The sequence below is a fragment of the Gavialis gangeticus genome, unplaced genomic scaffold (assembly GCF_001723915.1).
Source record: "Gavialis gangeticus isolate Ggan-Ray unplaced genomic scaffold, GavGan_comp1, whole genome shotgun sequence".
In the NCBI taxonomy this organism is placed as follows: Eukaryota; Metazoa; Chordata; order Crocodylia; family Gavialidae; genus Gavialis; species Gavialis gangeticus.
The window spans coordinates 180,114,659-180,126,621 of record NW_017729024.1 but is presented as its reverse complement, the minus strand read 5'-3'; the positions used below and the strand labels follow the sequence as shown (position 1 = coordinate 180,126,621).

The 11,963-nt window shown below is 45.9% G+C and overlaps 1 protein-coding gene across 1 annotated transcript in view; it reads left to right on the top strand.

Moving 5' to 3' along the window:
- Nucleotides 1-11,963, top strand: part of MYO5B (myosin VB) — a 98,547-nt gene that overhangs the window by 62,008 nt on the left and 24,576 nt on the right. Inside the window, exon 10 of the mRNA XM_019518298.1 lies at nt 7,620-7,665. Coding sequence (XP_019373843.1) covers nt 7,620-7,665 — 46 coding nt within the window. The remainder of the gene's footprint in view (nt 1-7,619; nt 7,666-11,963) is intronic.

Below are 11,963 nucleotides of genomic sequence, written 5' to 3'. Positions count from 1 at the left end.
GAAGCGACTCCGAGCGGAAATGAGGCCCATTTATTTTATCTAGGGATCTAAATATGAACCTGAGAGATCAGCATTGAGCAACAAAGTTCAGAGAATGTTTGCCAGAGCTCTTGCATCCTGATAGTCTTCCTTAGGTGGTTGGATTCAAAGTTTGAAAGGAGAGCATACAGTAAGTAACTGTGCACCAGCTGGGGCCTCTAACCTGTGCTCAGATACTAGCATTGCTTTGAATCAGGTGTGAGATGGAAGAGCTCTCGTGGTAATGTGTGAAGCAGGCACTCCCTAACTCCAGGCATCAGTGGCCTTCTATCTTATTTACTGCTAGAGCAAAGCATTCCCTGTAAACTGGAGCAACGTTTACTTGGGTCAGGTGCGCACTTGTGTAATAAAAGGAGAGAAATAATTTTTCATGTTCTTTGCCAGTCTTAGGGGCTGCTTTCCGTGTGTTCAGGGACTTGGATGTTTCTACTTTGAAGAGTGATGCTATAGACATGACATCTGGAGGTTCCACGTTTAGATCTCAATGCCTCTGATCAAATTAGTTGATGTATAAGTAGAAACATGCATCCATATTTTATTTTTCCTTCCAGCTCTGCAAACGCTAGCTTGATTCTGAAAAATAATCTCGTGTGTGTATCAGAGCCAAGAAACCTTGCTTAGCTTGCAAGTGTTATGTGATCAGGTGATAAGGGGTTGAAATGTCTTACCGTTACCTGGAAGGCGGCATGTGAAGCAGGCCTGTTAGTTAAGTGGGAAAGGATTATTTTACTTCTCAACTGAATGAAATGAGTCGGGGAAATAGCCATGGGATTCCAGTGCCATGTCTACAGTTGAGAAGGGCACATCTAGATAGTTTTTCTCCCCCTGCCTCCACCCTTTAGAAAGCTCGCTCTCTAAGGGGGACACTTTCCATTACATTTTGTAGAAGTGTTATTTGCAGGTGAATGGTTCCTGGTACCCATTTCTATAAAACCCAGAATGGGTCTCCTTAGTAGCTCACTCTTCTTTGCAAGCCGAGCAACATATCTATTGGATTTTATTTACCTTTTTAAAAGAACAAGGCCCTCAAACTCCTTTTAAAATGGATATGTATCATGTTATAACAAATGTGTCCTGACCAGATTTTATATATAATCTCATTTTATTCATTTGTAAAATGTCCAGACCCTCATTAAAGTTGTATGAGCTCTCTTCACTTCATCATTAAAACAGAGTTCAAGTTTTCAATAATTTAAGAAATAGATGGCTAAGAACTAACTTTCACTACTGCGGGGAGACCAGGTTTTTCTGGGCACAGCTTTACCCAAAACAAAATGGATAAACTAGATGGAGCTCAGGGAAAAAAGTTAACACAGAAGATTATGAGACTTGGAGAATATTATTTTGAGGAAAGACGGAAAGAACTTGCCATGTAACACTTGGCTTAACGATTAAGAAATACTGCTGTAACTCTGTCAAATGACCAGGATATGTAAAGACCTGCTGGGTCAGGACTTATTTTTGGTTGGTAGAAGCAACTATAGAAAGGAAGAAATACAGCAAGGAATACCTAAGGTATTAGGAAAATGTTTTTAATTAGACCAGTAAGGACCTGAAGGTTACAGTGGACAATAAGCTGAATATGAACCAAGAATGTGCCTGCATTGCCAAGAAGGCTAATGGCATCCTGGGCTGCATTAGTAGGAGTACTGCCAGCAGATTGCAGTAAATGATTATTCCCCTCTATTCAGCACTGGTGAGGCCACATCTGGAGTACTGTGTTTGGTTTGGGCTCCCCACTACAGAAAGGATATGGACAAGTTTGAGAGAGTTTGGTGGAGGGCAATGAAAATGGTTAGAGGGCTGGGAAACATAACTTCTGAGGAAAGGCTGAGGGCACTGGACTTATGTAGTTTAGAGAAAAGGTGACTGAGAGGGGATTTTAATAGCAGCCTTCAACTACCTGAAGGGGAGGTCCAAAGAGGATGGAGCTGGACTGTTCTCAGTGGTGGCACATGACAGAACAAGGAGCAATGGGCTCAAGCTGCAGCAAGGAAAGTTTAGGTTAGATATTAGGAAGAACTTTCTCACTAGGAGGGTAATAAAACACTGGAACCCGTTACCTAGAGAGGTGGTAGAAGCTCCATCCTTGGAGGTTTTTAAGGCCTGTCTCAAAAAAGCCTTGGTTGGGATGGATGGTCCTACTTTGAGCAGACCTCTTGAGGCCCCTTATTTTTCAACCCTAATTTTCTGTGATTCTATGACTGTGAAAGCCTCCCTAAAGAAAATGGTAGAGGTGCCAATAACAGAGTTGTTTAATGCTGGACTGGGCATAGCAGTAAATAATGTACTGGAAGAAACGGCCTTGCATAGTCAAAGGGATAGAAGAAAGGACCAAAAATTTAAGCATGAATGGACAGGATTATATTTTAGCAGGACTGAACACCACCCCCTCTATTCCCTCCCCACCCCCAGCAACTACAAAATCACAAAATAGAGTGGGAGAGTGCAAAATGGAATAAAAGGAGCATGAGCCCCTTACCTTACCTTTCCAGTCTTGCTTAATGTCAATTAAGGCTGTGCAAAGCTTCGGTCCCTAACTCAATTCAGCAGAGATTCAGCCCAATTCAGTGGCCAAATCTTAAAATCTGAATTGAATTACGAGACCCTTTAATCTCCCTGAATTGAATCAAAACTCTCCAAATTGATTTGGAACGATTTAGAGATGCGGACCCAGACACAGCTCTAAACATTGTTGTTTCTGCATACCTCAAGGTACCAAGTGGCTCGTAAATGCTGGGGCGGGTGGAGCATCCCACAGGAGCGCGGGGGACTCCCCATTGTGTTCGGCAGCAGACCCAGAAGTGGACCAAAAGCTCTGGCAGTCCACTTCTGAGTCTGCTGGGGAGCGCTTTGTGGGGACCCCTCTGGCTCAGTGACTGGTGCCTCCTGGGTCTGGGGGGGCACACCCAGGGTTCCCCCATGGCCAATTGCCAAGCTGGGAAGGGGGGTGCAGGGAAGCTCCCCAGTGAACCCAGAAGTGGACCAGAAGTACACAGGGGGCCCTCCTGTGTTCCCATGGGGTGCTTCATCTGCCCCAGCATCGCAGTGTTCACGAGCCGTGCTGGTACCTCGAGGTATGTAGAAAAAACATTTAAAGCTGTGTCTGTGGCTGAATTACTGATTCTCTGAATCGGCATCAAATCTTCAGATTTGGATTTGGCTGAATCAAATCGTGGACAGTGATCTGAACCAACTAATCGAATCTCTGTCCCCGATTCAGGCTGAATCAGAACTGAATACAGCCTGTTTCACACGCTCTTTACACTTAAATGAGAAATCTTATGTCAAGAGTTTGGTTAGGTAGAGAGAGGACTGGAGCCTCGTGTATGCATAAAGTTTTCTAGGAGAGGCGGCATGTCTGGAAAAGAACCAAGAGCCATATACATAGCTGTACTAACAGAAAAACCAAATACAAAGTTATATCAAGATGCATTTCCCCATAAAGCATATTTCCTTTGGGGGACTTGTCTAACCAAGAGCAGTCTTTGTTTTTTGTTTTATTTTTTTTTCCAGGTATATGCTGCAGTGTCAGCATAGGTGCCCTGGGAAACCTTTTCTGTAGGGACCTGGCCTTAGGATGTTCCCTTGGTCACGACACAGTAAGCTGATGTCTGACGGTAGTTGTAAAAAGAAGTTGGTTTCGAAGGCATGGCGCTGAGTTCTAGCAGGGCAGTTCACAACCTAAGTGGAATTGTGTTTCCCTGAAATAGCAATTTCCTCTCCTATAAGCAAGTTTTTATCTGAAGATCTCAGCAGTTTGCAGAGATGGGTAATTACTCTCCCTTCCCATGTCAGAGCTGAAAAAATTGAGGTGTAGGAAAGATAAGTGGATGCCTATGTCACACAGCCAACTAGGTACTGTATTGTTTTCACATTCAACAGGCACCTTTCTACCGAAATCACCCCCCTAAATTTGGGGTGCATGCATTAAGTGGGAAAGCTGATTTTTTTTCTGCCCAGGGTAGAAGTATCCAGCTTTGAGTCCATGATGCAGCAGCTGTTGCATTTCTTTTCTAGCAGCAGAGGGTTGACTTTAACAGCTCTCTGTTCTTGCCCCAGAGATGTTGGCCACTTGTATACGTGACGGGGGTTTAGTCCCCTAAAATGAAACAGTGGTTTTTAATTGCAGTGATTAAAATCCTACCATTTCAATTTAGGGGCTTTTGTCACTGTTACAGTGAAGGGCTAGATCCTTTTTTCTTTTTTTCTTTTCTCTCCCCCTGCAGAGTCTGCCTGTGTCTCCCACAGCCAGGGGGGTGAGTTGCCAGTGGGCTGCGTGGCCCCTGAGCTGGGGGGGGTGCCCTGGTCCCTCCCTCTGTGGCAGTAGCACCCCCCAGGGATGCCTGGGTGAGCTGCCAGTGGGTGGGTGCTGCCCAGGGGGTGCTGCCACCATGAAGGGAAGGTCTGGGGCTCCCCACAGCTCAGGGCCTGCCAGCAGCTTGCCCCCTAGCCATGGGAGAGGCAGGCAGACTCCTGGGGGGCTGCAGGAAGGATCAGGCCCCTTGCTGCTTTTTGCTTTTTTTTCCCCCTCAGCGGAGACTGTCTATATGAGCTGCCGCCAGACCGTATAGCCTTTTGAGCTGTGGGGACCTGGTCCTTCCCTCTATGGCGGTGGGGTCCTAGCTGCATGGATGCTGCCCCAGGTCACAGGCAGCACCCGCGAGATCCAGCTCTTCCCCGAGCCCGCATGGGGCGCAGCACCCAGCGGGCTTCCAGCATCCAGGCTCAGGGAAGAGTTGGATCCAGCAGGTGCTGCCTGCAAGCTGGGGCAGCACCCACATAGCTGGGACTGCACCTGGGCAGCCTTGCCACTGACACGGAGGGAAGGACTGGGCCCCCTTGCAGCTCAGGGGCTGTGTGGCCTGGCGGCAGCTCATGTCGACAGGCTCCGCTGAGGGGGGTGGAAAAAAAAGCAGTGAGGGGTCTGATCCTCCCCCTGCACAGCCTGCCTGCCTCTCCCACAGCCCCGGGGGGTTGGGGCAAGCTGCCTTTAGAGGGCCCTGGACCTTCCCTCCATGGCAGTGGTGTACCCCGGGGTCACCTGGGTGGATGGCTAGCAGGTGGGTGCTGCCCCAGCTTGCAGGCAACACCCAGCCCAATCCAGCTGTTCCCTGAGCCCAAGGTGGGGCAGCCCCAGAGGTGCTGCCACCACAGAAGGAAGGACCAGGGTCCCCTGCAGTTCAGGGGCCAGTTAGCCCACTGGCAGCTTGCCCCTGGGCAGAAAAAAGGAGACTTGGGCAGGTTCCATGGGGGGGGGATCGGGCCCCTCACTGCTTCTGCCTTCAGTTTGCCTCTCCTGTGGCGAGAGGGGGGGCTGCAATGTTACAGATAGCTATGCTGCAAACTAAATTACATGTGAATGTGGTTTAGTTCGCAATGTAGCAAACTCATTCAAATAATAAACCCCCGCACGTGTACAGTGTGATGCAATTAAACCACAAAAATGGCCAACTTTCATCGCATGTACAAGCACCTGTTAATGATAGCCACTCCTCTTTAAGCAAGCTAATCTTTCTTAAGGCATTTTTTTGATACCTGCTAGCTGCTCTGGTTTCTCTCCTATTTGTCATCCTTGGAGACTCTTTAGCTCTTTTTTCAAAATCATAAATCCAGCCATGGGAGACTGGTCTTTAGGGGCAGCTATGGTTTCAACTTTACTTAAGCAGGAAAGGGAGGGTGGGTCAGTTAAAGATTAGGCTCCATCCCTGCTCTGTGCATCTGCAACTCTGGAAACATCTCTTTTCTTCTTTTGCCTTTCAAAACCAAGGTCTGTATTATTTCTGGGCATATTGCATCCAAGAAAATATGATACTGTGTACCAGAAGACACCAAGTCTCTCATATATATGCTTCCATGCTAGCTGGTGCTCACAGTGGTAAAAGAAGCTTAGCAGTAAACCACAGCTATCTTCCCCACTCCTTCCGTATTTTCCTCTTGGTACATGTGCAATCATTACAAATGACCTTTCTCACCTGCATCCCCCATATGTTGCTGCTTTAGGCTTCCCTGCACAGGGCAGTATCACTGACTGCAGGAATACTATATAGCGTCTCAGCTGACGGAGACGGCTTTCCCTTATTCTGTCACTCCCAACTCTTGCCTCCTCTGTCATTCCACTGTTGAAATACCTTTCTAGATCTGTAATGTCCATGCATATCCCCAAAAGGAATCAAGCCCATTATTGTATAAAAGAGCCACTCAATGCAGGTCAGAAATATCTCCCCTTTTGGCAAACTGCATTTTTCTCACTTTCTAGGAATTCTGTATGACACTAGTTTTTTATACTTTCCACCCGTCTGGGTCATACAACGAGTGTCTCAAGCCAGCATTGATGACATCAGACTTGGCTACTCTGAAGGCAATATGTTTCATGGGTAGAGCCCAGGGTCATGAGCCAAGAGACTTTCTTCTTAGTTTTGCCAGTGATTCAAGCTGTGACCTCCAGCAAGTTGGCGGTGGTGGATTTTTTTTGTTTATTTGAGGTTTTTTGGTACCTTAATTCGGTCACTTGTATCTGTGGAGCTGTCACTTTCCTACCTTAGTAAAGCATGAGATCACAATATTGTCCATCCCAAATAGTATATAAAAAATTGTCCTGCTCCCCCAAACCATCAGTTTTTAATAGATAATTTGGGTTTCTTGCCCTTTTGCCTTCTGATCTGTGAGCCTTTTGAGTTCATTTGATTCAAGTTCTCAAGTTTTCCTTTTCTCTACAACCTTCAGGGCTGAGCACTTCTGTGTAAAAAAATGAAAGTGAAGATTCTTGTTCCTGGGAACTGGAGCTTTCAGTACCACAAGATTCATGCTGAAATGGCAGAAGTGGGCAAATTCTGGATCTTCTAAGGCAATGATCCTTGACCTTTTCAGACTCAAGGCACCCCTTGGAAAATGCCAGCTCTTTGCTTTCACTCAGTTGTGACTACAGAAATCTAATAGGCTGCAATTCTGTCTCAGAAACAGAAAGCCCCAAACAAGTCGGAATGGATTCCTATTTGAAATCTGTGGGTTTGTCTTGTGACTTGTGTGTGTGCACACCATGGAGAATCTCAGGGTGTGGGGGCAGCCTGGTTGAGAAGCGTTGCTCTAGGGAGAGGAACTGCAGAAGTACAGAGGAGGAGGAGCATAGGTGCCAACTTTTATTGTTGCCAGGGGTGGGCCTTAGATGCCCCTGCGCCAGTAGCACAGCCGGATCAGACCTGAGCAGAGCCTGTGGGAGGGGTGGGGGCAGATGCGGGCTGCGGGCCTCCCCGCTTTGCTGTCCTGCCCCCAGGAGCTCTGTGCCAGCTGTGCCACCACTGCCCCCATGTACCCGGTGCCTGTGATGGGTGACTAGAGGGAGGTCCTTCACTGTAGTATCATGGGGCAGAATAAGGATTTTTGACCATGTCATTCATTCTCCAACACAGAATTCAGCCTGATGGGAAAGGAGATGCAGTTTAACAAATGTTTGTTCTTTCTGAAGGTCTGCCTGAGTTTCCTTTTCTGTTGCAATTGACCTTTGCCTTTCCTGTCCACTTGTTTCCTTTTTCTGTCCTTTATTTCTAGCAAGACTGAGGACTGGGGTTATCTCAATGAAGATGGAGAGCTCGGCTTGGCTTATCAAGGGCTAAAGCAAGTTGCCAGGTCAAACACTTTTTCTTATTCCTCTCTCCTTTCCCCTGTCTGTACCACTCCTTCATATCTGCGTGTTTCCTCTCTCTCCTCTCCCTCACAAAGGTTAAGACCCTTTTTCAGTGCACCATTTTTGTTGTCCTCTTTGCATGCTCACAGTCTAATGGATTATGACCCCCCCCCCTTGCTTAGTTCAATGCCAGAATGAGAGTTATTGCTGATTTGCCTCCTGCAGCTGTGCACTCCTGTGTTGTGGCCGAGTATCTCAGATGGGTTACACTGGGTGATGCTTGTAATTTCAGAATCCTCTGTTTAAAGACAGTGCTTCCATAATGACCTGTCAACTAGAAACTACCTGGTATTTGAGAATAAAGGCTACAGCAGGGTACTGGGAGTTGGGACTCCTAGCTCCCATTCCCAGCTATGTAGTTTCGAAGGCTCAGGATCTCTGGTAATTAGCTGTTAATCTCTCCATGCCCACTCATTCTACCTCTATATAATACAAAAATAATAGTACATAACTAATGTCAGGGATGTTGTCAGGTTTCATATCCATGTTTGTAAAGTGCTATGAAATGATCTGATGAAAAACTCTATAGAAGGGAAAGGTCATCATTATATTTATTACCATATAGTAGGCAACTCCCCATTTCAGAGGGACTGGTGGATGTGGTAGAAGTGATTCTGAAAATCATAAAAATATGGCTTGGCTGATACAATTTTTAGAAGCATGCAGGGAGCCAAATGCAAAAGGAGCGTGTTTTCCCTAGTGGTATTTGGCTTGTACCTCACCTGAACCCTTATGAATATGCATGATAAAATGCACAGCACCTAATACTTAGCATAGTGGTTTGCTAAGTGGGTTTTCCAGTCCCGTTGCAAACGTTCTTGTAGACTATACAATTGTGAGATTCTGTTCACTGTTCATGTGAAATGAGCATATCTTTTCCTTTATTGTTGAAAACAAAGTGTGGTGGGTTGCAGAGACATCTAGACTTGGCCAAAAAATGAAAAAGCTTTCATTTAAAAAAAAAAAAAAAAAAGTCAAAACATCAGTTCTTCCATAGAAATCAGTTAACTGTTCTGTCAAAAACAGCTTGGATGGGAAAACTTTTGACTGGCCCTAATTAAGGCCCCATCTGAATAAGATACATAAGTATATGCTTGATTTGAAGCATCAGACTATTTCTGTTGACTTTAATGGGACTATTTCTATGCCTAAAGTTGGGTGTGTGCTTTGTCTTGCTAAATACTAATTTGCTCAAGACCACAGAGGAATTCAGATACCCAAGACCAGGCTAGTGCCTTGGCATTCCTAACTCTGTCCCTTATTCAGACCCCTTTAGTGGTTGTGAAATCACTTGTTTAGAGTTGGTTGGAATAGCTGAAAGGACTAACAGGGAGATTTCAATTTAGCAGACTATAATTGGTCCCCTTAAAAATCATTTAGCTTGTCAAATGTTAAGTTTATCAGTACACCCAACAGTGCAGGCGCAGACAGGAGGGCCCTAACCTTTCAGTGATGAATCGCTCTTCCATTTGGTTAAGGAAGGCGCGTGGGTGGAAAGGGAGAAAGTAATGCTCAGAAATGTTTTATATGTTGTATTTTACTCGAAGTGCAGCTTGTGCTTTAATTTATCACTGCACAGCGCTACATGCTGTGCGTCCACATGGAATTCTTCTCCTTTTGTGATTGAAGACCCCCCTCCTCTTCCAAACCACCATTTCAATTTTCCTTTGATACAATCTGTAGGGGTTTTATTCAACCTTTTTATTCTTCAAGATGACTTGGAAAAGAATGAAAAACAAAATAAGAATAGAACATTCTTGCAGCATTTTTGCCAGATCTGAGGCAGGGTGATATTTCCTACTTGAGTGAGGCCTGCATTTTTCAAAAGTGACTAGCAATTTAGGGGCATCTAAGCCTTTGGATACAAAGTTTGGAGGTATCTTATAGGGGTGTCATTTCCAGAAACTGCTTAGCCTCCATCCATCTGAAAGCCAAATCACTTTGGTTGTGTCTGTACTACCTCATCATGAGAGAGACCTGGCACGCTGTCAGAAATTAGCCCCACCCATGGTGCCCACGTTGCAAGTGCCCAGGCCTGCAGACTTACAGATTAGAAGGGGACTCGTAGAGCAGTGTTGGATGTACCTTTAAGGTGATTCTGGGTGTTCCCATTTTCGGATGCCCAATCTTAATCACTAGGGCAGTAGTTCTCAACCTTTTGGACGTGAGGCACCCCTCACTGGATTTGAGACACCCCTCTATAACTCTTGTGAGCTAAGAGGCACCCAGTTTCAAAACTAATTTATAGATTGCAGAGGGGCCAGGCAAGGGGAGTGGCAGAGACCAGCCTGGGCCTGTGCTTATCTGCCTAGTTTTTAGCTGCTTGTCTCATGGCTCCTCACTTACTTCCTCATGCCTCACAGCACCCAGTGGCACCCCTGGGTGCCCTGGCATCCTGGTTGAGAATCATTGCACTAGAGTGCATCAGTGTTGAAATTTAGGCCTTATTTTTAAATAATTGATATTTCTGTGCTCTTTTTTTTTTCCTGTTACTTGAAACCATATTTTCAATTTCTTTGCTTCTCAGCAAGTGATATTCAACACAATAACCAAATGCCTTATGTGTAGCTCCCAGGAGAAATACCATGGCACCTATAAAGTGTGATCCCAAAATGCTGAAGTTCAGTAGGATGCTTCACTTGACTTCACTTAGTGTTGGATCAAGGTCTTGGTACCCAGCTGTGTCCTCACAGTCTTGCTACGTGTACTTCCATAGCTTTTTCCCTGACTTCTGCAGCCTCCCAGTGATTAATCAGCATCGATGAATCCATTCCAGGCTGCCCAGCCTTTGGTAAAGAGATCACTGGAAATTCCCTAATGCATTTTCCTTCAGGTCGGGTTCAGAAGAGGGTAGGTTTAATTTCTGCTGAGAGGAAGATTTGACAAATCCATGAAAGATTAAACAATTGTGACTCTCAAAACTCCCGTCTACAGAAAATGCAGCCTGTGGCAGCCGAAGCAAAATGGTGTGGAACTGAACTCCTGGTTAAAATGACCAAGCACATGAACAATTACCCCTCATGTAGCAAGCTTTTGAAGCCCAGGAGTTGATCTGAGTAGCTGTCATGCCTTGCATTTGCTACTTGGAGAATGATCTAAAATAATTCTGCCTGTGATATCATCACAGAAATAAGGTATTTTTAGTGGCGGGGGAGGGAGGGTTTAAAGGGTAGTGCTTTGACTCCTATCATACCTTGCCCCTTGAAAGTGATTTGCAAACATTAATTAATTAAACCTCCCATACCATGTTAGCCTGGAGTAAACTGAGGCATGGAGAAGTTCAAGCACTTGCCCAAGTATCAGGGTTGATGGCAGAGCAGGGAATCCCAACTCCTGCATTTTACCAGCAAGAGAAATCTGCTGCTTCTTTCATGATCACTTAGAAAAATGCAATATTCTTCGTATCTGCAGAATTTGGACCTACAAGGTATTTGCAAAGTTTCTTGCTAACAAAATATAGTGATTTATATAACACTGTTCAACTGCAGAGCATTTGCGACCATCACAGCTTCCTTGAGAAGCAGGTAAAATGTTACTCTGTTTTGTGGTGGTGACTCCATGTCAGTCAGAATCTAGAGGCTGGTCTGCACCATGGCCACAGCAGGTCCTGGTGCCAGTGGGACCAAGCATGACCTGCCCACTGATGTAATCCAGACATGGAAACTCAGAGATGAGGCTGCTTCAGGCTCATCCCCATTGGCTTCTGTCAGTCCCACTGGAAACCAATGGCTTGAGATCAGGAGCCCAGAGCAGCCATATCAACATGCTTTTGGGTTTGGAGTGTGGCTGCAGATGGGCGTGCTAAGCTCCATCCTCGCTGCATCCTGCCACCACTGTCACGTAGACATGCTCCACATGTTGTTTGCTGTTGGTCTGAAACTCTAGTCTCCGGGGTACGTGGTCCAGTAACAGTTGTTCTGAATGTGCATGTCACCAATCTAGCAATACTGCGAAGGCCTAGTCAGGGCCTTGGACATGCACATTATATTTGTAGGACTACAAAAAGCACACATGCAAGCCATCTGCATTGCCACAGAAATGGTGGACCTACCACTACAACGTCTCTTTTTCAAAGAGGAATTTCATAGTAGCCCTGTGTTTTGTGGCACTGTGTGTAACGTGTACATAGTTACAGCGCTGCAGGGGGTGTCTCAGACCCCCAGCATCACACAGTCCACTGCTCTCCCTCCCACCTGGCAGAGAGGACAGGCTGTTGGGAGTGTGGGGGGGGGGGGGGGGG